The sequence below is a fragment of the Rhodnius prolixus genome, unplaced genomic scaffold (genome assembly GCF_049639745.1).
Source record: "Rhodnius prolixus isolate KJV_2025 unplaced genomic scaffold, Rpr scaffold_9, whole genome shotgun sequence".
Classification (NCBI taxonomy): Eukaryota; Metazoa; Arthropoda; class Insecta; order Hemiptera; family Reduviidae; genus Rhodnius; species Rhodnius prolixus.
In genome coordinates, this window is record NW_027411604.1 from 4,066,626 (window position 1) to 4,093,770 (window position 27,145).

The following is a 27,145-nucleotide window of genomic DNA, read 5'->3' on the forward strand; positions in this document are numbered from 1 at the left end:
GCGTGGGCTACTGCCCATGAAATCAAAGATATTTAGTTCAAATTTCATGAATTCCTTAACTCAAAGATAATTTTTAGATCAATTTAAAGATACGTATTACTTGATCTGGTAAGAATGCAGCTGGAATATTAAATTAACGAATACTTGTTGATACCTTTTTTAGAGCGAAGATAAAATTCTCGTATGTTCTCATTATTTATACGATAAGTCATAGTTTTTGCCACAAAGAAAAAATGAAACTACATTCAATCTTATTTATCTTTTCCAGACACTCCTTTAATAAGGTCACAATGAAAGTGTATTAAAGGCCAACACTTTCCGTCCAGTCATTGACCTAGAATGAATGAACATGCACGGTTTTTGTATAGTTTTTTGGCGCCATTCATAAAAAAAAAAATTCCCCCCTCTTTTTCTCTTTATTGTCTTTATTAACGCACCAAAGTTTTGGTGAATGGACATCCCCAAATGACGCAACATACGACTACTTCATTCATAAATACTGGGGGAGTTAACTTTTTTTCAAACGGATGATTCATACAAAAGACTGTGTGAGAAGGCATATTTATATGGTCGGCCGGACAGTGTAGTCAGACTAGTGTATCGGCCATGATCTGCCCAAGTATAGTGTTCTGTGTCGTGTTCGGCTTAGTTATCAACTATAACCGCATCCAGGCGGCCACAATCTATCAACCTTCACCGTTAGTTCTGGAAGCACCACAATCTGTTAGTAGACTTTACCAACTATTATTCTAATCTACATTTACTGTAATTTCTTATCTTATTTTTTAGAAAATTATTATTTATCATAATTAAAACTTAGCTCCCCACGAGATTTTTCTATAATTCTCTAAAGTTTTGTTAAATCAACTAAATGTTACTAGGCCTACACTGAGCGCGACTTTAATGGGATCCGAGGCAATACCAGTACAACCCTGTAAAATCAACTTTCATGAAAAGAATTTCAAATAATAGAACTTCCGTTGACGATAAACGGAGAAATCAAAACTCATCTCCCAGTGATTCACTCTTCCGGTGAAGTAATTTTTTTTTTAATCTTTTATTGTGATTTACCACTGCAACAGTTGTTGCAACAAGCAAATATGGTAAAGAAATAAAAGAAAATCATGAGTGGAGAAGGCACCCAGTGGTGTCACTGCAGTAACGTGCTTTGCTCTCACGATAAGAGAAGATCACGAGGGCCATCTTCTCTTCAATCTCCTTAGAGGATTATCTGGTAATGTGGAGGAAGATAGAATGTTCTGTAAGAGAGTTAGGGATAAGCTGCTGTAGAAGAATCAAAAATTTGAGAAAACGAGTGTTAGCAAGATTTGTGTAATGAAAGGGATTTTGAGGTCATTATAGATAGTGTGAGGTTAGATACGTACATAGCACAGAGCGTTAAGAAGTTTTTCTGAAGTATTTTTGGACTGTAATACCTGGAGGCGTAGTGAGTTGGAACGGTTTAGTCGATCCCCCATACTTCGATTGAGTCTTTTGTTTTGTAGGTTAAGTTTCGAATGTTTTTTTTTTTTTTTTTGGGGCGCATCAACAGCTGAGGTCATTAGCGCCCGGAGCTTTTTCCAGTGCACTGCCGGCCTCCGGACAGTGTTCTCTCGTTACAGACAACACTGTCCATCACCGGACAGTGAGCTGTAAGAAGTCGAATGTTTGTCAAGTGGTCTGGCGTGAAGTTTTGTAGTATTGGGTTAGTTTCTTGTCTTTTCAGTCTAGTCTGGGGGATTCCATGTCAACCGTTTTGCTTCTAGGTACAGTCCAAGGTAGCGTACTTTATCCACAGTTGGTTCAAGATGATGGGAGGTAGGATTTTCCGTCTGAGAGTAAATACTATATATTTTGATTTCGTAACGTTGGTTTTGGTTCTCCATTTGAAAAGCCAGTCTTGTAAGTGGTTGATATGTGTTTGTAGAGCTCGTGTAGCGATAAGAGGATCGGAATGAGAAGATAAGATTGCAGTATCAGTCAGCAAAGGTGGAGGTAATTTTGTGGGAAAAATAGTTATAATGAGAATGAAGAAGTAACACACAAAAGTGTGTATTCGATAAAAAAACCAGAAATATCGATTCACTAACAAGGCATTTCCAATTGGTTGAATTGATCCGAAAGCTTATTGTCGGTGTCCAATGGTACCAACACCAGATATCCAATTGAAACTTATTGTTTCGTTTTTCAAGATATTTTATTTTCAGTTGCATCATAATACAACAAACAAAGCATTTTCAAAAACAACTTTTGCCGGACTTACGAGGACTTCAAAGCGTATATTTTCTGGTTAAAATTCAGAATCGGAAAACTTCACGGAGCAAGTAAAAGCAATTTAATGAATAGGCGGGAAAAAAGTAAAAGGAAATTAAACAATAATAATAAAATTGTTTTCCGGTGAGATTTTTATTACAGTTATCATCATTTCCGTTACACGTTCATCCGGTTAATCTGGGTGTAAAAAAAAAAGTTGGAATCACTCCGCGGGGAACAATTCCCAACTCATCCGCCACAAAATTACAGTCCATCCTCCACCATACGTGTACAATTACAACCAACAACAATTACACCTTCATATTCACAGTAGAACCAATTAAAATTAAAACTTTATCAAAAACATGGCTGTTACGTTTTGTCCATATTAAACGATCGCTATGTCAAGTAAACGAAAAATTAGAAAGAAAAAAAAAAATCTCGTGTTAAAATTCGTACGACTTCCGCTTCTCAAAAAAATTAGGGTAATTAGATTTCCGTAAAATTTGGGATTTTATTTTTAACTCGAAAAAATTGAAAATTTGAATCCAAAAGCAATACTTCCTTTTGGGCATGCTTTATCAAAGCTTACGCGCTAGACTAAGTCCAAGTTTATATCTCAGCCAAACACAAAAAGAAGTCCATCTACCTACACAGTTTTTCAAGAACTAGCCTAATTATATTTTCGAAAATTCTAAGTTATTGAAGGAAAACCATTCTTTAATATTATAAGAAATATATATATATATATATTTTTCCAACCGGAAAATTAGAAGATTAAATGATTTTCCCGAGAATCAAGTCTTTTTTTATATTTTATTATCCGTTTAATTAGGGGGAATATAAAAAGGTTCTGAATTCTTAGGAAACAGGTTGAAACCTGTAATGAGGAAAGTTCGTACCAATTATCGGATACATTCTGATTAATTTATTCAGTCAAATAATTCAACGGAAATTTTACTTATCCAAGAATTTCTTATTTTTTTTAGTGACAAGTTAACAAAATAAATTTATGTAGAAATGATCTATTGCCGTGTTATTTCTCACCAGAAATAAAAGCACCATAACTTTTAAAAACGATAAGTCCCCGAAACTTTAAATTAGATATTTAATTTACGATAAGGTTTTGAATCAAAACAGCAGGGCGCCACGGTAGCCGAGCGGTTAGATGCTAGACCCGCAAAGCTAAGATGTATTGCGGTACTAGGCTATATTCCCCGGTCTATACCTTTAATGGTTAATATGAGAAATTTGCAGTAAAGTATGTTTGCTAGTCGCCACGGTAGCCGAGCGGTTAGATGCTAGACCCGCAAAGGTGAGATGTACTGCGGTACTAGGCTATATTCCCCGGTCTATACCTTTAATGGTTAATATGAGAAATTTGCAGTAAAGTATGTTTGCTAGTCGCCACGGTAGCCGAGCGGTTAGATGCTAGACCCGCAAAGCTAAGATGTATTGCGGTACTAGGCTATAATCCCCGGTCTATACCTTTAATGGTTAATATGAGAAATTTGCAGTAAAGTATGTTTGCTAGTCGCCACGGTAGCCGGTAGCCGAGCGGTTAGATGCTAGACCCGCAAAGCTAAGATGTATTGCGGTACTAGGCTATATTCCCCTGTCTATACCTTTAATGGTTAATATGAGAAATTTGCAGTAAAGTATGTTTGCTAGTCGCCACGGTAGCCGAGCGGTTAGATGCTAGACCCGCAAAGCTGAGATGTACTGCGGTACTAGGCTATATTCCCCTGGTCTATACCTTTAATGGTTAATATGAGAAATCTGCAGTAAAGTATGTTTGCTAGTCGCCACGGTAGCCGAGCGGTTAGAGGCTAGACATGCAAAGCTAAGATGTATTGCGGATATATTGTAACGAAGTTGACCTGGGCGGAGAAGAAAGGCCTAGATTGTTCTAGAGGTTGAACGACCAAAGTCAGTAACAGGCCGCCACTGCATAAACAAAAGGGGCGGTATCTACTTGTGGCAGAAAAGAAAGGCCTAGATTGTTCTAGGGGTTAAGCGACTAAAGCCGGTAACAGGCCACCACTGTGTAGACAAAAGGGCCGGTCTTTATTGAACTAGAAAGGAAAGGGCTAGATTGTTCAAGGAGTTAGTGACCTGTGTAAAAGCCAGCTAAGAGAAAGGCCTCAGTTGGGGTGGTGGCATATGTGTTTCCCAGCCTGTGATTGACAGGTGAGAGGGAGACAGACGGAGTTGGAGAGAGACGGAGAATGGGAGGAGGCGGCTCACAGCTGAGGTGGTGGCAGTATGTTTTCTCCAGCCAATGAACATCAGGAGGGCGTGGAAACTTATGCTCAGAGAGTTGGAGGAGGGCAGTTCCAGTTGGAGGGAGGCACGCAGTTAAAAGGAGGCCGACACAGCTGGAGAAGTCAGTTTTCAATTAAGTTTCAATCGAGTTTTTAAGCAAGTTTTAAGGAGTTATTAGAGTTTATAGTTATTAGTCAAGTTTATGAGTTAGTCTTGGAGAGTCAGTGTTGCGGAGTGCTTCAGTGGTAGCTAGTTGGGCAATTAGTCAGTTGATGAGTAGAGCGGTGTTAGTGTAGCTGAGACTAGTGCAATTCGGTGCAGTGCGGACCAGGGGTCAGTCGTGGAACAGTTTTGTGGCGTTACGTAGTGAGTAAGTAACAGTAAACTGTTGTGACTGTTGTAAATGGTGACTGTAATGAATAGCGTTAGTTGCTAGTAAATGTTCATGTTAGTTAATGTTAATGTGTGAATAAATCAGGTTATTACTTACAACTTTAGCGAGTTTTATTATTTAATCAAACCCACATATTTAATAACTAGTGGCAGGCACTAGTTGTGTAAGTAAAGTTTTTATTTGGAGAAAAACATTACATTGGTGTCAGAAGTGGGATATAGTAAAACCGCTAGACGAGTAAGTGCTGATTTTATTAGTTCGGGTGAATTGCCGGAAAGTTGTAGAGAACTGACGAGTATTATATGCCCGTGAGTACTAAGATGCCCAGCATGGAGGAGTTAATAGCACTGATGAAGGAGATGAATGAAAACCTGAAGCAGGGCCAGTTAGAGATGATAGAAAAAGTGAAAAACATTAGAAAAGGCCAAATTGAGATGAAAGAAGAAATAATAAGGAAAATAAAAAGGGAAGTAAACGAGATGCCAGAAGAAATTGAGGGCGTAACAGAAACAAACAACATCCAAGAAGAAGACGAAGGCAGCCAGGATGATACAGACAGCAGGTCAGACTTAAAAGGTGACCAGGATAAAGGGAGACGTAGCTGTGTAGAAGTTCAGGAAGCTGCAAGGGAAGAAGAAAGCATAGAAAACTGCAGCGGACAGGAAGAGAAAGAGCAAGGTAAGGGAACTTTTGTTATACCAGTTGTGGAAGAGAGCCTTGAAGCGAGGACAGCGAGGAAAGAAGAGGGAGATAAAGTACTCCTGCCAGGATCGAAAAGGGAAGAAGGGCTATCGGACATCCACGGAGGTAATACCGGGATCCATCCTGCAGTGAAGAGGGCAAGGGCCAAGCAGAGGCGGCGGTTCTCTTTGGTAGGCTACCACGAGGACGGTGTAGACTGGGGTAGTCGTAGCACCGAGTGGGTAGCAATGAAGAGAACCAGCCGAGGAACCAACGGCGCCCTGCGGCAGGACAAGTTGGTGTTACCGCTGAAGAGGATAGCTTTCGATATGGCAGGACCTTCTCCTGAGTACAGAAGAAGAAGGCGCTTTAAACTGGTTGCGATGGACCACTTCAGTAAGTGGGCAGAGACCCACGTCGTAGCAGATCAAGACGCGTCAATGGCGGCTGCAGCATCGACGGTCTACCAGATCCTCGGCGTAAGGAGGACAAGGACGACGCCGCTACACCCTCACTCTGACGGCATGGTGGAGCGAATCTACAGGACCCTAGAAGGCAGCTTGGAAGCTGAAGAGTCGGACGTGAGCGGCTACGTTGCGGAACTTCGCCGGAAGTGGAGAGCAGCACGTGGAAAGGCACGCGGCAGGAAAAGACTGGACAGCGACCGGAAGAAGGCATCGTATGACAGGCAGGTCATCGGAAGAACGTTCCGGAGAGGCCAGAAAATTTGGGCGTTTAAACGTGTCCGCAAAAAGGGAAAACCTCCTAAGTTGCTGGGAAGGAACTTGCACCATTGTCTGTCGGCTCAACGACCTGGTGTAACGGATTCAACGCACGCCCAGATCCAAGATGAAGGTGGTACACTTGGACCGATTGCTGCCCAACATCACGAAGGAGACTTCTGTTCGGGACGAACAGTTCTAAGAGGGGAGCAGTGTAACGAAGTTGACCTGGGCGGAGAAGAAAGGCCTAGATTGTTCTAGAGGTTGAACGACCAAAGTCAGTAACAGGCCGCCACTGCATAAACAAAAGGGGCGGTATCTACTTGTGGCAGAAAAGAAAGGCCTAGATTGTTCTAGGGGTTAAGCGACTAAAGCCGGTAACAGGCCACCACTGTGTAGACAAAAGGGCCGGTCTTTATTGAACTAGAAAGGAAAGGGCTAGATTGTTCAAGGAGTTAGTGACCTGTGTAAAAGCCAGCTAAGAGAAAGGCCTCAGTTGGGGTGGTGGCATATGTGTTTCCCAGCCTGTGATTGACAGGTGAGAGGGAGACAGACGGAGTTGGAGAGAGACGGAGAATGGGAGGAGGCGGCTCACAGCTGAGGTGGTGGCAGTATGTTTTCTCCAGCCAATGAACATCAGGAGGGCGTGGAAACTTATGCTCAGAGAGTTGGAGGAGGGCAGTTCCAGTTGGAGGGAGGCACGCAGTTAAAAGGAGGCCGACACAGCTGGAGAAGTCAGTTTTCAATTAAGTTTCAATCGAGTTTTTAAGCAAGTTTTAAGGAGTTATTAGAGTTTATAGTTATTAGTCAAGTTTATGAGTTAGTCTTGGAGAGTCAGTGTTGCGGAGTGCTTCAGTGGTAGCTAGTTGGGCAATTAGTCAGTTGATGAGTAGAGCGGTGTTAGTGTAGCTGAGACTAGTGCAATTCGGTGCAGTGCGGACCAGGGGTCAGTCGTGGAACAGTTTTGTGGCGTTACGTAGTGAGTAAGTAACAGTAAACTGTTGTGACTGTTGTAAATGGTGACTGTAATGAATAGCGTTAGTTGCTAGTAAATGTTCATGTTAGTTAATGTTAATGTGTGAATAAATCAGGTTATTACTTACAACTTTAGCGAGTTTTATTATTTAATCAAACCCACATATTTAATAACTAGTGGCAGGCATTAGTTGTGTAAGTAAAGTTATTTTGGAAAAACTTTACAATATTGAAGAATATAGCCTGGTACCACAATACATCTTAGCTTCGCGGACTTCGCCTCTAATCGCTCGGTACTTGGCTAAGATCAAAGTGTAGTATTTGGGAGAATGTTAGATCTATAGCAAAACGAAAACAAATAACTATGAGGAAACCGCTCATCCTTATACTTACGGTGAAAACCAAATTTAAAAATCTATCCAACTGCAACATTTTAATTTTGCGAACGATAGAAAGCAAAAAAGTTTTAATTAATTCATCATTACTGCAGAAACTTTTAGCCGATAGAACTGCCTAAACTCATTCCCAAGGCTTATCCCTTTTCCAAATGATATTTCAATATTCTACAATTTTCATTTAAAGCATAATTAACAAAGTTGAACACAATGTTCATTATCTTAAATCTCATTGGAATTGATTGAACAATTATTGACCTCTAATGCCATCGCTATTGGTGGCATACCTTCCACTGCTGCACGGCAACGACTCCACCTCCAATATGAAAGTATTATAATTAGGCTACCCCCCCCCCGCCTGGCTGAGGGGACGGAAATGACAAGAACAAACTTTATATCACGATGGAATTAGGAAAACTCATCCTTCTTCCTTTAATTCTGTCAAAGTAAGAGAATCTACAGATATACAAACACAAGGTAGAGTCTGTCTTGTTTCCGGCAGAGTTTCGAACAGTTAATCCTTTAATTTTTCAATAAATGTATCAATTATAAATATTAAACTTTAATAATAAAACATTTTATGTTTCCAGTTAATATCTTTCAAGCTGGAAACTTAATAGTAAAAAAATCAGTATGCAATTAATTTTCAGCATCACCATCTCGTTATAAAATAAAATCTGCAAGATTAAAAGTAAAGCCTATCTTTTCATGTGGGCTTTATATCCATCTACCTAATTAGGTGTCGTGGACGGAGGAGACTAGCAAACATTAACCATTAAAGGTATAGACCGGGGAATATACGTAGGCTAGTACCGTAATACATCTTTGCTTTGCGGGTCTAGCCTTTAACCGCTCGGCTACCGTGGCGACTAGCAAACATACTTTACTGTATACGTATTTCTCATATTAACCATTAAAGGTGTTGACTAGTACCGCAATAAATCTTAGCTTGGCAGGTCTAGCCTATAACCGCTCGGCTACCGTGGCGCCTATATGCTAGATCTAGCTGAATTATATAAGTTGAATTTTATATTAACTTAAACAAAACAGAAAGGATTAGCTCATCGGTTAGCGCACTGGATTATCAATCGGAAATCCCAGGTTATGAATCAGCCCTTAGTTTTTGTTTTTTTTCCTCTTCCTAAGAGCTCACTGTCTGAAGACCGATAATGGACTGAAAAAGGCTTCGGGTGCCAATGACCTTAGATGTTGGACGCGTCTTAAATTAAAAACAAAATTTACTACAAATTTTTATGGCATAAAATATTGACTAAAATGATTGAGAAATTATTTGTGAATTCCAGCTTTTCCAAAGAAAACACCTGCGTGATTGTTAATTAATTTCTGAAAATTAATTTTCATAATAGTCTGTCCAAAATCTCTATTAATGGAAACTTTTATATTGCTAATATACTAATGCCTACACATATCCTCTACTCATGCCCAGAGAGGGGCTACATCCTTCTCCAACAACATTAAGTCGGAATCAGCGGCCGCTAGTGCTATAAATCTCAATTTTCCAGTACCCTTTCCTAGGTATTCTAAGGACTCGCCTAAATAAAGAGAATCTACCCTCTAGCACAGTTCCAGTAAGAGTAGAAAGGCTGGCAATTACAGATTACTACCTCCTGGATTTTCCTGGATAGAATACTGGTAACCAAGAGACTTTCAAAAGAAGTCTAGGAAGAGGCGGAATGCCGGTAGTCAGCGGTAACCATTTCCTCTTTTCTAGGATGTTCCTAAGTTGGCTCTCGGAAATTAAATTTATCTAGAACCCCATTTCTTTCTCTAAGAACTTTTCCATGAAAAGCGGGATTTGATTTTTTTTGGACTTTATGCAAGAACTTGAGGGAGCATTCAATAAGATTTCCAAACGCAGTTGCTGGATATATCCCCACGATTTTCCGCTAGCTTTGTTGTAAAATAAATAAATTATCAATGGTAGAAAAAAGGAAAGCCGTTGGAGCGCACCCTGTCTTACAGTTTCATTACCAGTTAGTAAATTTTCCTTCTAGGAAAAACTTAGTTCATTTTCTTCTCGCCAATCTGTCACTCTCATGCAAAGTTCGCCTAGTAATCAGAACGTCATGATAAGAAACTAGTTTTCTTTCTGCTTTTCCAACTTTTCCTTTACCCCCCCCCCTTTAATGTGTATATATTTTTCTTATAAATATTCTACCTGCTTTTTCTTTCCCATTTTCCTGTTTCTTTAGCGCTGAAATATAAACCAATCTACTTTATAATTGTCAGTTAAAGAAACTTCTTTTTTTTCTTCTGATATATTTTCTCTTTTATAAGAAAAAGAGAAAAACATCAAAAATTACATTATATTGTGTAAGAAACGTATTAAAAGAAGAAAAAGAAAATGGGAAAGCTCCAAGTAAATAACATTCATAAAAACAGAATAATTTCTTTTTTTAGCATAAATTTGAATTATGGTGAATTTTATGCTGGTACGAGTATATAAATAAAAGGAAAACTAGCTTTTCTTTTAAGGTTTTTCTATTTTTTTTTTTCTCTTAACCCTCGAAGTGTTTCCGATTTTTACCTTTCTCTTACTCTAGTAAGTAAGTAAACATACAGGTTGTCCCAAGCTATATGGATAACGACTTTTTCTCGGAAACTAAGATAGTTAGAAAAATATTTAAAAAAGTACGTGTTCCCTTAGTTTTTTTTGTAAGAAATCCAAATTTAAGTTGCAAATGTTTTTCGGTGCTTCCAGAAGCGAAATACAGGCACCAACTTCATTTTTTCAAATGGGAAGGTGCGGTTTTTATTTCAGTAATAGATTCCTCTATTTTTTTTAAAGAAAAATTTACTTGAACGGGTTTTTTCTGTGAGCGATATTTTTTTTTTTTTTTTTTTTTAAGATATATTTACAATTTATATGTTACATACAATAAGAAAAAAAATACAGCATGGTACTCCGTACCGTCTGCCAGGAGTTTTAGTTTGTCAAAAAACATATCTTAATTCCATAATAGTAAAAATAAATTAACCCACAATTAAAAAACGTCTCTTCTAGATGAAAATAACCAAACAAACAAAGAAAACCTAAAAATTACTAATTAAATTCTAAAATCAAAAAATTCCTGCATTGCCCTGCTTTTATAACAAAATTATATAAACCTATTCAATTTTCCCCATTTAGAATGTTTATCAATTCCTCTTTTGACATATTTTCTTTTTTTAAAAACTTTTTCCCAAAGGATCTCAGGATAGGGTATACTGCTAAAAAATGATAAATATCTTCTATTTCTCTCAGGCTGCACATTGAACCCATCTGTAACTTGTCTAATTCAAATGGTTTATAATTCAAATTCAAAAGTTCTCCTCTACATTTCATTACAATTCCAATTTTGTTGGTGTACTTTAAGTGAGAAAAATAATCTATTTGTTTATTCAATATATTATAAAGGCCATGATGTGTCCCCTGTGCAGCCTTTTCCATACGTTCTCGAGTGAAACACTCCTTGTACACATCTAACATCTTCTGTGAGCGATATTTTACAAGTTATGAATGAAAACATGATTCTTATAAGAAATTTCAAAATGATAATATTATAACGGTTTTTTGATTGAATAAGAAGAAAAGTACTATTTTATTATAAATTTTACTCCTCATTATTTGCGGATTTGACACCTATGCACTATTTCCTTTGGGGATACCTGAAAATCAAGGTGATTATTCATAACTTTTTTCTTTCTTTTCTTATTTCTGCTTACCTAAAAGCATTCCTAAATCTAGGTGCATCAGAATCAAGCCGGAATTGCATCTGTAGATGAACTAAAGCAGAGAATAATAGATGCCTGTAACTCGGTTAAAGCCGAATCTATTTCTTTGGCAGTAAGGGACGATTGGCAAGAAAGAGCATGTCTATGCATCTCTAATGGTGGGAGGCCACTTCGAGTATGATCTGTAATTAAAACTGTCCGGTAGGACAGTTGTATAAGGGTTGATCGTCAAAAACTGCACGAAAAAGCGTAACGTTGAAAAACACCCAACTTTGACAATTTTTTTCTCTTTTTCTATAAAAGATAAAATTCCCAAATTTTCTTTAAAATATAGGGCAAACCCTCCTTTATAGCTGTAATTTTTTTGCAACAACCCAGATCTAATAGGTTTTGAGAAAAAAGTTGCCGAATATGAGCAAAAACTGCAATTTCAGAAATTGTTGTTGTTCTTCTTCTTCTTCTTCTTGTTGTTGTTGTTGTTACCTTTTTTGTAAACTGCGTAGCGCCTAAACGCGTGAACCGATTTTCATGAATGAGGTGTCATTCGATTCAGAATTTTATGTAGATGTGCCTTTTGGGGGTCTCGACGCTGTACATAGAATAGGAGAGGAGTTAGCCCCCTTTATGTAAGGCCCCCTCCAAAATTATTATTACTAATTACTCTGTAAATCTTAGCCCGATTTTGATATAATTTGGTAGGATGATAGAGTTAGGGCTCCTCTACGTAACATTAAAGCGGCGATCAGCTCTTACACTTGTTAAGGGAAAGTATAGCAATCGTTTCAAATTATCGACACGTGAACCGATTGTCATGAATGAAGTGTCATTCGAATCGAAATTTTGTACAGATTTGCACTTTAAAAGTCTGAACGCTGTGCCTCATAAGGAGGGGAGTTTGCCCCACCCAAGTAAGGCCCTTTCTAAAACTATTATTACCAATATTTCTATAACGCTTAGTCCGATTTTGATAAAATTCAGCTCGAATAAGTTGTTAAAGCTCCTCTACTTGGCTGTGAAGGGCTATCAAGCTCTTGCACCTACTAAGAGGAAGTACTGCAATCGTTAAAATTATCAATGGGTGAACCTATTTACATTAATGAATCGTAAATCTTTGCCTTTTAGGGAGAAGTACTGTAATCGCAGTTTATTTTTCTTACTCCTCTTAAGAGGAAGTACTGAAATCGCAGTTTAATTTTGCTTTTTACGTACAAATACCTTCCTATTTTATTCAAAACGCTTTCTCAAAAAAATTGTTATTGAGGATGGCAACTATAATCATTCTTTAAAAAGATCTCTCCAATGGTAGTTACAGTTCCGACTTAACACCTTATCAGGTTATAATGATAGAATTGCTTATTCTAAATTTTAAAAAAAATCTGTGAAACAGATAAGTAACTTTGTAAAATAGACAAAAATGAAAATCTATCCAAAAGGTACAAAAATCTCTTTAACAAAAACTTACAGTTTAAAATGTTAAGTATAAGGGTTGATTAAACGCCAAAAGGTACACAAATCAGCAAGTACCCAACATTTCATTCATGCTTAGCTGATATAATTTAAGTAATTTTGCTGCATTAACTTTTTCTTCACATTTTTTTAGAAATTATTAGATGTCACAGACCCTTATGCTGGCTAGATCATTCATAATATTATTTTGTTATAATCATGATAAAATGTATATTATATCTTCGTTTTTAAATATAGGTACTTTATTTTAACTCCATTTCAAATTATTCTTTGGATTTATCTTTAATATGCCCTTTATTTTTAGTAGTCACATATACATTCATGTTAAAGTAGAGAAAAACAAAGTTAGAGTCGGCTACTGTTTAAATTTGAATCACGGATTTAACAGAATATTTCAGTCTTGAATTCGTCTTACCGAAATATTCGTGAGCACAAATAACTCACAGTTAATAACAAGTAGATTATTCAACAATTATTCATTTCTCAATAAATTGTAATTTAATTTAGTCTCCCTAATTTTACTTATAGTAAAATACTGGAATAATTAGCTGTCCTAAAAATATGCATATCTTATTTATTTTATATTAAATATATATAACATTGTGAGAAGAACAGCTACATTGAGAGTGTAATTGAAGAAAACTATATTATTTGCGATAAAGCCAGGTAATTATTACCTATTATTATAAACGTTTGACTACAACATAAAATAACAATTACTTTAATCGAAGAATGAACTTAAACCGACGATTTAAAAAAATAAATAAAATAAAATAAACAAAATCATTGATGTATGTTGATATAAGCATTTTTTAAAAAAAGGTTTTGAATTTTTTAGCCTCATAATTTTTTTTTATTTTTTATAACGTTTTTCTTTTTCACCTGTAATTAATAGTTTGATTATTATAAATAACTAGATATTACAGTCAATCTACAGTGCTACTTGAACAAATATTTTGTAGATGAAAATGGCCAGCATAAGGGTCTGTGACATCTAATAATTTCTAAAAAAATGTGAAGAAAAAGTTAATGCAGCAAAATTACTTAAATTATATCAGCTAAGCATGAATGAAATGTTGGGTACTTGCTGATTTGTGTACCTTTTGGCGTTTAATCAACCCTTATACTTAACATTTTAAACTGTAAGTTTTTGTTAAAGAGATATTAATAAGGAGTAAAATTTATAACCAAATAGTACTATTCTTCTTATTCAATCAAAAAACCGTTATAATATTATCATTTTGAAATTTCTTATAAGAATCATGTTTTCATTCATAACTTCTAAAATATCGCTCACAGAAAAAAACCGTTCCAGTAAATTTAAATAAAAACCGCACCTCCCCATTTGAAGAAAATGAAGCTGGTGCCTGTATCTCGCTTCTGGAAGCACCGAAAAAAATTTACAAAGTAAATTTGTATTCCTGACAAAAAAAACTAAGGGGACACGCATTTTTTAGTTTTTTTCTAGCTATCTTAGTTTGCGAGAAAAAGTTGTTATCCATATACCTTGGGACACCCTGTATAATCGTGGTGTAGGCATGAGAAGTCTGCATGATTTTATATACGTGCATATATTTAAATTTTATTGTCTGTTTATTTAAAAAATTTTTGTAATCCCATCTTTATTTTGATCTTATAGCATTATACAAATTCATCCTCTTATGTAAGAGGAGGAAAAAATTTAATTTATCACCCGAGGAAACTAAATATTTGGTGAATTTATTACTGTTCATTATTTTTGGTGACTGATTCATAGTTTCAATAGGATGAAAAAATAAAACTGCCAGCTTCAATCATGATACATTTTTATTATGCCGCTAGCTTTCGACCTAGGGGACTAGGTCATCTTCAGGGCTAATTTACAATATACTGTTTTACAGCATTAGAGGATTGGTAAGTCTTCTGTCTTCCTCGCCAAATGATGTAAAACAGTATACAGGTGACCAAAGTTATATGCTCCACCCACTTTTTTTTTAACGGCGGGAAATTTCGAAAAAATAAAAAACACGTATTTAATCATTTTTAGTCTAGTTTATTTTCAGTGATTGACCCATTTTTTTAAACCCTTGGATCTCGAGATACAGCATCCAACTTTTGTTTGTCAAATGGAACGTTATATTTTTTGTTGCATATTTTTGTAGTATTTGAGCTCCTAAAAACAACAAAAATTTTTTTGAAATCGGTTAGGTTTTTCAAAAGTTATGGTAATTTAAAATATGAAAAACAAATTTCAGTTTACTGTCAAAATTACGTTATTTTTTTTTTAAAGAATCTGTTCAAACTGGGCACCATCAACGGATAGGCAAGCCAAAACTCTGGACTCCCACGCTTTGGTTGTAGCAGCACTTATGGTAGCGAAGTCAAGGTCTAGGCAGGCTAGAGTAATTCGACGTTTCAGATCATCGACTGGAGCCACGGGTTTAAGGACACTTTACACTTTATTTTTTAGGTATCCCCACAAAATATAGTCCACTTGGGTCAAGTCCGAAGATCGAGGTGGCCATTGGATGGGACAATGAGTCCTTACGCACTTTTAATGGAAATTTCTGCCCAGCTAACCTCGAACCACTCTCGCCGGGCAACCATCTTGTTGAAAATACGACATACATATCTATCCGACGTTGTAGATGAACATCTTCAAGCGGAACTGGCAAAATGTCTCTTAAAAAAAAGTTGGATACCTTTCACCAGTTAAGTTCTCTCTGTAGAAGTATGGGCCGATTAGTTGATTTCCTATAACTCCACCTAAACGTTTGTAGAAAAAGCAACCTGAACGTCGAATACTTCTAGCCTGCCTAGATCTTGACTTCGCCACCATAAGTGCTGTTACAAGCAAAGCGTGGGAGTCTAGAGTTTTGGCTTGCCTATCCGTTGATTGTGCCCAGTTGGAACAGATTCTTTAAAAAAAAATAACGTAATTTTGACAATAAACTGAAATTTGTTTTTCATATTTTAAATTACCATAACTTTTGAAAAACCGAACCGATTTCCAAAAATGTTTTTTTGTTGTTTTTAGGAGCTCAAATACTACAAAAATATGCAACAAAAAATATAACGTTCCATTTGAAAAACAAAAGTTGGATGCTGTATCTCGAGATACAGGGTTTTAAAAAAATGGGTCAATCACTGAAAATAAACTAGACTAAAAATGATTAAATACGTGTTTTTTATTTTTTCGAAATTTCCCGCCGTTAAAAAAAATAGTGGGTGGAGCATATAACTTTGGTTACCCTGTATTGTAAATTAGCCTTGAAGATGGCCCTAGTCCCCTAGGTCGAAAGCTAGCGGCATAATAAAGTTTATAATGACTTAAACTGGCAGTTATTTTTTTCATCCTATTGAATTTATTATTTATTTTGTTAATAGTTGGAGTTTTTAAAGAGATACGGCTATTTAAACGGTGATCTAAACAATGACGGCTATGCTGAACAACTGTACAGCCAGGAATCTGTAGAGATGGCCATTCGTGATGCGCAAAAATTTGGAGGCATCCCAGAGACTGGGAAATTGGATGAAGAAACTAAGAAGGTGAGTTTTTTTGTCCCAGTTTATTGATTTTTATTGGTGAAAATACTCCAGACTTTTACCAAATAAAGTTTTCCTAAGGTGGCATCTTATTTTGAAAAGGCACATTAGAGAGAGAGAGAGAGAGAGAGAGAGAGAGAGAGAGAGAGAGAGAGAGAGAGAGAGAGAGAAAACCTACTTCTTATATCCGTATTAAAGAATTGTCCTAAATGAAATTGTAGAAAAATGATTCAAATAAAACAGATTTTAGCAACGCGTACATCCACGTTTACAGAACAACTCTAAAAACCAAAAAAAAAATAAAATAAAGTAAAATAATAAAGGTTTTTAATAAATGATAGGTTAAGTGCTCCTTTCCGTTGAAGAATTACGTCTGCACTAATTCAAGAGATGGTTAATTGATGGATAGGGCAGGTGCTGGCCTCTGCATTTAGGGACCCCAGTTTGGGCTCAGATGGGGACGCACCTGCCTAGATCTTGGTAATTATGCATCTGTTTTTCAGGCGGAGTTGGCCGCCATTGAGATGGCAGCTACTTTACTCCGCTGGAAAGGATTTGCCAATACTGATATTAGGTTCTTCACGGGGATAGCCAGGCTGCAATTAAAGCTCTGGCCTCTCCTAGTAAGAACCAAATTTCGGTCAATTCTTGGCCATGCTGCTCTCAATTTGCTGGGAGCTTTGAATACTGTTTCGGTTGCTTAGTTCCCTGGTCATTCCCGGTAACGAACTTGCTGATGAAACAGCAAAGGAAGGAGCTGCGATGATAACAATGACACCTCAGCCCATTATCCCTGTGTACCCTATCGACGTTGTAGAAAAGAGCAGTGGAGCAGTGGATTTTGAAGGAACATCGGAAACGGTGGAGATCCCGACGAGCTGACTGCCGTCAGCCTGAAGAAATTCTTGGCCTATCAAAAACGGCTATAGTTGGTTTTAGCAGGTCCCGGATCCGGCCAGTTGGTTCAGATGTTGAGTGGAATTTAGTGTACCCATTTTTTCAAATGTGGCCTTACCCAGTCTCGCCAATCTGCGCCGGCTATGGTGAGTCCCCAATGAGACTGCTCGGCACTTTGTAGGAGGTGTGCCCCGTTTATTCTAAAACTAGATTTCTCGTCTTCGGAAGGTCAAATGTCTCCCTACCGGAGATTGTAGCATCTGGTAATCTTAACGAACTTTCTAGGGCGATTGAGTGCTAGTGTCCTGTCACTACTTTATTAGTTTATTTTATTGGCATCTTTAGCCGGATTTGTTGTTTTAAAGCTCCCGGTATCTCTCATGAGATGAAGGGTGGGCGGGGAACAATGGACATTTTGGATTGCCTGCATTCCTTCCCCTTTTTTGGTGGAACCGCCCTTTTAATACAATCTACAACCTACAAATTCAAGGGAAGGTTTCATCATACTACAGTTTTTTGAGAGTTGATTGAGTTGATTTTTAGAAATAGATAAGTATAAATGTGGTGAGAAGTCTCGGAATTTTCGAGATTCTCAATATACGTATTAGAGGACATCCTCAAAACTAGTTCAAGAAAAGGGAAGCTGAGAAATTGTACCAAGATTAGTGAGAGGAGGAAAAATACGAAGAAAATGTAAAGTGAAAAAAAAGAGAAAAATTGACGTATCAGTGTTGTGACGCAATGTGACGTACATAATTAACTATGACGTTGCCTAACTTAGCAGACAGGAAAGGTTAATGAAGTGTGCTTTTGACAGCATGAAAGGATGAGAGAACTGCAGCAACAACTTTAACAACTCGGAAGTGAGAGATTTTGGAGGTGGGCGAGGGAAGTGAGAATCGATCTAGATGCAACTGTGCGCATCACTGTGCAGAAGGCGATCTTACAGGAGAGTAAGAAAGCCTCAAAACTCAGCGGTTATCTCTAAATACAAGGTTAGCCTGGGGGGATAAGGGAGATTAGGTTAGTTTAATCTGTTGGCAAGACTGAATGAGAGGGAGGGAATCCCATGGTCAGAGCGGGACGCCCTCGTATTCCAGCCCACTGCCCACACATCCACACCCTTGCAACATATTCCCCTACTTTGTATGATGATCCTAGCGGGATGGAGAGATAATTCACATCCCAAAAACTATTTTGTCCAAATACACATTATTTGGCCACCCTTTGTAAACTTAGTGATCCTCCCCTTCATCACAGAATTAATACTATTCCCTCAACTCCATTAGATCATCCCCTTTTGGAATATTCCCATCAAATATCCAAAACATTAGACCAAAACTAGTAAATTACTGATTATATTAATCAACTAACTAAAAGCTAATCAATAAATTAATCAATAAAAAGTTATGTGAAGAACACTAAAAGCTTAAAAAATCAAATTCCCAAAACTGGAAGTCCCACTTTGCAGAATAAAGGCCAACGTTTTGTATTATAGTATACCTCGGTATGTCTACGAGGTGGGGCTATTAAATAACGAAACAGTGCTGGAAGTCTTTTTCTGTCAGCTCCTGCATGACGCGTGCCGCTTTTTTTTTCACACAGCTTCAACGGACTGAAATCGTGTTCCTTTTAATGCAGATTTGACTTTGGGGGAACAGATCTAAAGTCACATGGGGCCAGATCAGGCGAATAAGGCGGATGGCCCTAAAACTGGCATGTTGTACTTGGCTAGAAACGTCTTGGAAAGACAATGAAGTGTGAGGCGGCGCATTGTCTTGAATGGAGAACCTTGTGACTTGTTCTTCCAAAAAATCGGATCGTTTTTTTCCTTACTGTTTCACCGGAGTTGAGCAAGCACCTCACCGGTAGTAATGCTGATTAATTATAATCGATATTTTCATCCGTTTTGGACGTGGAAGGGCGACCCGGGCGATCATCATCTCCAGCGTCTTCTCGGCCATCTTGGAAACACTTAAACCACTCAAAAAGTCGCGCACGTGATACAACATTCATCGCCATAAACTTCTTTTAATAAAAGATAAGTTTCAGTAGCGGTTTTACCAAAGTTTTGATGTGAAATTTCGCGACAATTCGTCGCTCTACTACGTAGGCTGTATTATTAAGGCAAAACGAAACTAACACCTCTTACACAAACACGTCAGGTTCCGGTCAGACAGATTTCTCTACAAAAACACGTGAGACGCTACAATCGAAAGAGGAGGCTTCACTCCTGCACAGGTGTCGGTCGTTAGGATTTGGCGCATGCATAGTTCTTCTGTAGCAGCATCAGTCTCGTTATTTATTAGCCACATCTTGTATAACTTTTATTTTTATTTGAATTCGAATAAAGGACCGAACTTACAAACAAAAACCAATCTAGATGACGTAGGTTTGGGTAGGCTACAGTCTAAAATGGTATTTAAGCAGATTGTTACAAATGAGTGCTAAGTTTCCGAGTTCTGAGGAAATCCTTACAAAACGGAAGTACTATTTTAGTGATTGAATTTCTCACTTTTGTCCTCATCTCGATTTCATATAACTTTGTTTCCTAAACTATAATTTTTTTGAGGGACAATTAATTTTGAGGCATTTCTATTTAGTGATAAGGATACCCGTAGGGGGAAGTGGATTAGCCACTTCTTCAGGGTACTTGGCGTCCCTGCGGATATCGCAGCCTAACAACATGAACATGAGCAACATATACAAGTACTGTTACACCCCAATACATTTTACACAGTGCACATAGGGCATAGTCCATCTGTAAAAGGTGGGGGCTTATTAGCTCGGAACCGGTGTGTAGATTGTGTCAGGATGAGGAGGAAATGGCCTCTCTCCTGTTGTTCTGTTGCTCGAGTGATTGAGCTATGAAACCATTGCATCTTTAAGACCAAAGGAGATAGTAGCGCAAAAAGAACTAGTAGGGAAAGATCTCCACCTCTTTAGTAGGGCAGGTTTGATCTACTAGATCCAAAGAGGATGGCACAATAAGCCTCTTTTAACTATGGTGCCGTGAAGCATAGGTCCTACCCCGATAATATAATCTGTAATCTGTAGTGATAAGGATTTTCTACGTCATTGCAATGTACAGTTTTAAAATCTGTATAATTTGAGTAACGATTAAATATGTTTTGTAAAGTCTGTGTTTGAAAAAAAAACTATAGGTTACGGAACTCAGAGGATTTTTATAAGCGGAAATTGTTAGAATGCGTTCCGATAACGTTTAGAGTTTACCCCCTGTATATTTGGTGTGCTTAGATTAACTGGGAATTAGATACTGATAAGTTTTCTGAAGAGAAGTAAGAATTAGGAGAGGGTGAGGGAGTGAGAGAGAGAGGTAAACCTGAGATTTCTCAGGGGGGAATGACGAGTGTGTGTGTTTGCCTTGAAGATATAAGAAGGCTACCAAGCCTTAAAAACCATGGTTAGAGTTCTAGGCCACTCTAAGTCTGTCTCTCTGAGTGTGTGTGTTGGGTACAGTTAGAAGATATCATCAGCACCCTGGACACGTTCGCACTTTGGCGCCAACTAAGGCCCAATTCTAGCACGCCCAGGCAAACCAGTACGTCTATATCCTGTACATGTGTATGTCTGCGCAGTAAATCAGCCAATCCCTTACAAGTTTCCTGTTTGGCCCATCTATCTATGGACCGAGCGCAGTACAAACCCATCATTCGTACCCGCTAATTATATTAGTTTTAACCCTTCAAAGTCCCGCATAGCCTAGTTGGTCCCTAATGACCTATCCCTCTTTTTTTCTTCCACAGGGAAGTCTCTACCATGACCTGCTAACCATTAAATAAACTCTTATAACCTCTTAAACTAAGAAACAGAGAGAGAGAGAGAGAGAGGAAAAAATCCATATTACTTTTTTTTAAGAGATATGTTTGCTTTCGGAAAATTCAAGTTAGTTACTTATTTAATGGATATTTATTTTCCCTAACACACATCTTTGAGGTTCACTGAATCGGAAAAAGCTTTTAAAAAAAGGAAACTTCATATTTCCTTGGAGATATCATCAGCGAATTAGACAGGAAACTATCAAAAGAAATACGTTAATCGCTTTTCACATTTTCACATAGAGTTTTCACTAGAGCTCCCGCTCCCCACCCATGTGTAAGTAAAGTAAAAAGTAAAGTGCAAAGTAAAAAAAAAAATGGATATATCCGTTTCAGAGTTCCACAGTGACATGGCCCAATGGTAGTCATGGAGATGTGCCCACACAGAATTTCTTTTTTCATCTTATCTTTGCACACTCATCCTGCAACACCCCCCTCCCCAAATCAAAGACTTTACATCATCATTACCATCATCAGCAAAATCTCAAAGTTTTCCTTTTTTATCCCTTTTTTTCAAAAGTTTTTTTTTCCTGTCGTAAAATATTATAACTATATATTATAATACTCGTATTATAACTATAGTTAACTATTTTTGTACCTATAGTTCCTGAATTCTTTATTAGAAAAAAGAAATTACCTATGCCTAGAATTGGATAGCTGTAATGTAGTTTTTCTTGTATTTTCTTCAGTAAAGTAAAGTAATTGCCTATTTTTTCAGGCGGGGCTTTACGTCCAACTACCAAATTAGGTGTCGTGAACGGAGGCGACTAGCAAACATACTTTACTGTAAATTTCTCTTATTAACCATTAAAGGTATAGACCAGGGAATATAGCCTAGTACCGCAATACATCATAGCATTGCAGGTCTAGCTTCTAACCGCTCGGCTATCGTGGCGACTAGCAAACATACTTTACTATAAATTTCTCATTTTAACCATTAAAGGTATAGACAGGGGAATATAGCCTAGTACCGCAATACATCTCAGCTTTGCGGGTCTAGCCTCTAACCGCTCAGCTACTGTGGCGACTAGCAAACATACTTTACTGCAAATTTCTCATTTTAACCATTAAAGGTATAGACAGGGGAATATAGCCTAGTACCGCAATACATCTCAGCTTTGCGGGTCTAGTCTCTAACCGCTCGGCTATCGTGGCGACTAGCAAACATACTGTACTATAAATTCCTTTTATTAACCATTAAATAAATTCCAAGGCCTAAGGCCGAGGAATATAGCCTAGTACCACAATCTCCTTAACAAAAACTTACAGTTTAAAAAGTTAAGTATAAGGGTTGATTAAACGCCAAAAGGTACACAAATCAGCGAGTACCCAACATTTCATTAATACTTCATTAATAGTTAAGTAATTCTACTGCATTAATTTTCATTAATAAGTTATTTTTTAGAATTTATTAGATGTCACAGACCCTTATGCTGGCCATTTTCGTCTACAAAATATATGTTCAAGTAGCACTGTAGATTGACTGTAATATCTAGTTATTTATAATAATCAAACTATTAATTACAGGTTAAAAAGAAAAAAAAATTGAGGCTAAAAAATTCAAAACTTTTTTTTATAAAAAACTTACATTAATGATTTTATTTTATTTATTTATTTTTATTTTTAAATAAAAATCGTCGGTTTAAGTTCATTCTTCGATTAAAGTAATTGTTATTGTATGAAGTAGTCAAACGTTTATAATAATAGGTAATAATTATCTGGCTTTATCGCAAATAATATAGTTTTCTTCAATTACATTCTCAATCTAGGTATTCATACCACAATGTTATATATGTAATATAAAGTAAATAAGATATGCATATTTTTAGGACAGCTAATTATTCCAGGATTTTACTATAAGTAAAATTAGGGGGACTAAATTAAATTACAATTGAGAAATGAATAATTGTTGTTGAATAATCTACTTGTTATTATCTGTGTATTATTTGTGCTCACGAATATTTCGGTAAGACGAATTCAAGGCAGTAGCCTACTCTAACTTTGTCTTTTTCTACTTTAACATGCATGTACGTATATATGTGATTTATCATAATTATAACAAAAAAATATTATAAATGAAGTGGCCAGCATAAGGGTCTGTGACATCTAATAAATTATAAAAAATAACTTATTAATGAAAATTAATGCAGTAGAATTACTTAACTATTAATGAAGTATTAATGAAATGTTGGGTACTCGCTGATTTGTGTACCTTTTGGCGTCTAATCAACCCTTATACTTAACTTTTTAAACTGTAAGTTTTTGTTAAGGAGATTTTTGTAACTTTTGGATAGATTTTTCTTTTTGTCTATTTTGGAAAGTTATATATCTGCTTTACAGATTTTTTTAAAATTTGGGATAAGCAATTCTATCATTATAACCTGATAAGGTGTTAAATCGGAACCTAACTACCACTGGAGAGATCTTTTTAAATAATGATTATAGTTGCGGTCCCCAAACCATCCTCAATAACAATTTTTTTTGAGAAAGCGTTTTGAATAAAATAGGAAGGTATTTGTACTTAAGTAACAAAATAAAACTGCGATTTCAGTACTTCCTTTTAAGAGGAGCAAGAAAAACAGTACTTCTCCCTAAAACGCAAAGATTTTGAATCGAACGACAATTCATTGATGTAAATCGGTTCACTCATTGTTAATTTTAACGATTGTAGTACTTCCTCTTAGTAGGTGTAACAGCATGATGGCACTTCACAGCCACGTAGAGGAACTTTAATCACTTCTTCGTGCTAAATTTTATCAAAATCGGACTAAGCTTTGTAGAAATATTGGTAATAATAGTTTTAGAAAGGGCCTTATTTGGGTGGGGCAAACTCCCCTCCTTATGAGGCAAAGCGTCGAGACTTTTAAAGTGAAAATCTGTACAAAATTTCGATTCGAATGACCATTCATGAAAATCGGTTCACATGTCGATAATTTGAAATGATTGCTATACTTCCCCTTAACAAGTGTAAGAGCAGATCGTCGCTTTATTGTTACGTAGGGGAGCCCTAATCCTATCATCCTACCAAATTTTATCAAAATCGGGACAAGATTTACAGAGTAATTAGTAATAATAATTTTGGAGGGGGCCTTACATAAAGGGGGCTAACTCCTCTCCCATTCGATGTACAGCGCCGAGACCCCCAAAAGGCACATCTACATAAAATTCCGAATCGAATGACACCTCATTCATGAAAATCGGTTCTCGCGTTTAGGCGCTACGTTGTTTACAAAAAAGGTAACAACAAGAACAAGAAGAACAACAAGAAGAACAAGAACAAGAACATTTTTTGAAAAAGCCGTTTTTGCTCATTTTCGGCAACTTTTTTCTCGAAACCTATTAGATCTGGGTGGTTGAAAAAAAATTACAGTTATAAAGGAGGGTTTGGAGTAAGATTTAAAGAAAATTTGGGAATTTTATCTTTTATAGAAAAAGAGAAAAAAATTGTCAAAGTTGGGTGTTTTTCAACGTTACGCTTTTTCGTGCAGTTTTTGATGGTCAACCCTTATACAACTGTCCTACCGGACAGTTTTAATTCTTATTAGCTTTACAGGTCTCGCCTCTAACCGCTCGGCTACCGTGGCGTCTTTGTATTTTCTTCAATGTTTTGGGTGTATGTGTGTGTAGCATGTACTTGATTTTCCGCAAGCGGATACAGAAAGAAAGGAAAATGATAGTTTAAGCAGAACTCAATTCAGTGCTTGAGCAAAGCAAAAACGTTAGAATCTGTGATACCCAACAGGTGTGTTGTCTTGTAAATTGGAAAATAAAAGGACCTTGAATGTGTTGGTGTATGTTTACACAAAACGGTGTGTGTGAGTATGTGTTCTAGACGATAACCATAAGCGATATCTAAAGCAGCGACCAAAACCATAACAACATTACGGACCTGGTGGTTCGAAAGAAAGTTTTACCTGTGGAAATTGCCAAAGAGTTGTGCAGACCGTGATGCAGGGAGTGGAAAAGAACCCGGAACCCGGAGAGAAAAACCAAGTCTGGTTTACAAGCGCCTCTCCTGTATTATACAGCTAAACAAAGATAGAAGATTGAGATGGAAAAGCTGGCTGGAGCGTTGATGTAGTGGGAGTAGCAAGAGGGACATTAGATAGTGGTGCAGTAACAGAATCGCAGCGCCCTTTCCTGGGCGGAAAAGCTAGCCAAGTAAATGGAAATGCCCCTAGAATGAAAGCTGACCTAGGGACCGAGGAAAATGCTCGCCTCGTTTCCACCCGTATCCTTTTTTTCCACCCCAATTCGCCCTTTGCCTTCCAGATCCTACAAAAGTTCGTGACAAATTGTTCAACACACCAGCTTAGATTATCCTCCCATTTTAGAAGTTTTTGTTCCATTTCCCTTAAAAACTATTTTTATCTTTTTAAAATACAAATTCCCTTAAAAAAAAGTTAGAGAGAAACCTCGCATTTCCGGTTACGTAAATTTTCTTTTAAAAATTTAAAAGGAAGCCAATTTCAGTCGTAATTTTGTATTTATTTTTAGCCACGCACGACCTAGAAACTAGTTCATCTTCAGGGCTAATGTTTACTGACAATTATAATAGTTTATACATTGTTAACAACAAATGTTGGTTTGTCTGTCTTCTGCACTGACTGTTTAATCCTCCTTACTGTTTTAGTTATTCAATTCGAAACGTTGCGGACTCCCAGATGTTGTGAAAAATTCTACTGTGACAATAAATTCCAATAACCATCATCATCCACACAATCATAGCCATGGACATCATCATGGACATCAACATCATCACCATCATCGGAATAAAAGATACATATTAGCATCGCAAGGATGGGATAAAAAACATCTTACTTATTTGTAAGCAGTTTTATTATATTATTTAATATTTGGTCGATAAGTTCGATCAATTATTTATTTGTTTTCTTTTTTATGTTAACAGTTTGGAAAATTGGCCACCACAATTAAATCGTCATGATGTTCTGTCTGAAATCCGACGAGCCTTAGGTACATGGGGCAAATATGGACTGCTGACGTTCACCGAAGTATCCAATCCCAGAGATTCAGATATCACTATAGGATTTTATAGGGGACTTCATGGAGATGCGTAAGTTTTAATGTATATCTATTATTATGGCTTTGTATGAAGTTAAAGAGGTGAATGAAGGTAAAATTTTGTCTTGATGGGTTGCGTAGAAAACATACCCATTCAAACTTCCCTAGACTCCATGTATATTATGAATTTAGGAAATGGAATGGATGGGTAGAAAATAAATTACGATTTGACTAAAATGTGCACTTAGAAGTAAGTAAAGTAATAGTTTAATCTCGTTTTCCAAACGGTTAGAGGCTAGACCCGCAAAGCTAAGATGTATTGCGGTACTAGGCTATATTCCCCGGTCTATACCTTTAATGGTTAATAAACGAAATTTACAGTAAAGTATGTTTGCTAGTCGCCACGATAGCCGAGAGGTTAGAGGCTAGACACGCAAAGCTGAGATGCATTGCGGTACTAGGCTATACTCCCCGGTCTATACCTTTAATGGTTGATATGAGAAATTTGCAGTAAAGTATGTTTGGTAGTCGCCACGGTAGCCGAGCGGTTAGAGGCTAGACCCGCAAAGCTAAGATGTATTGCGGTACTAGGCTATATTCCCCGGTCTATACCTTTAATGGTTAATATGAGAAATTTACAGTAAAGTATGTTTGCTAGTCGCCACGGTAGCTGAGCGGTTAGATGCTAGACCCGCAAAGCTAAGATGTATTGCGGTACTAGGCTATATTCCCTGGTCAATACCTTTAATGGTTAATATGAGAAATTTACAGTAAAGTATGTTTGCTAGTCGCCACGGTAGCTGAACGGTTAGAGGCTAGACCCGCAAAGCTAAGATGTATTGCGGTACTAGGCTATATTCCCCGGTCTATACCTTTAATGGTTAATAAACGAAATTTACAGTAAAGTATGTTTGCTAGTCGCCACGATAGCCGATAGGTTAGAGGCTAGACCCGCAAAGCTAAAATGTATTGCGG

General features: G+C 37.1%; 1 protein-coding gene across 1 annotated transcript in view; it reads left to right on the forward strand.

The window, feature by feature from the left end:
- The first annotated feature begins 570 nt into the window (after positions 1–570).
- The window catches only part of LOC141454538 (stromelysin-1-like), a 47,242-nt gene continuing 20,667 nt past the window's right edge, over positions 571–27,145 (forward strand). The window contains exons 1-4 of the mRNA XM_074128886.1: positions 571–723; positions 16,254–16,415; positions 25,782–25,975; positions 26,058–26,222. Coding sequence (XP_073984987.1) covers positions 607–723; positions 16,254–16,415; positions 25,782–25,975; positions 26,058–26,222 — 638 coding nt within the window. The 5' untranslated portion in view covers positions 571–606. The remainder of the gene's footprint in view (positions 724–16,253; positions 16,416–25,781; positions 25,976–26,057; positions 26,223–27,145) is intronic.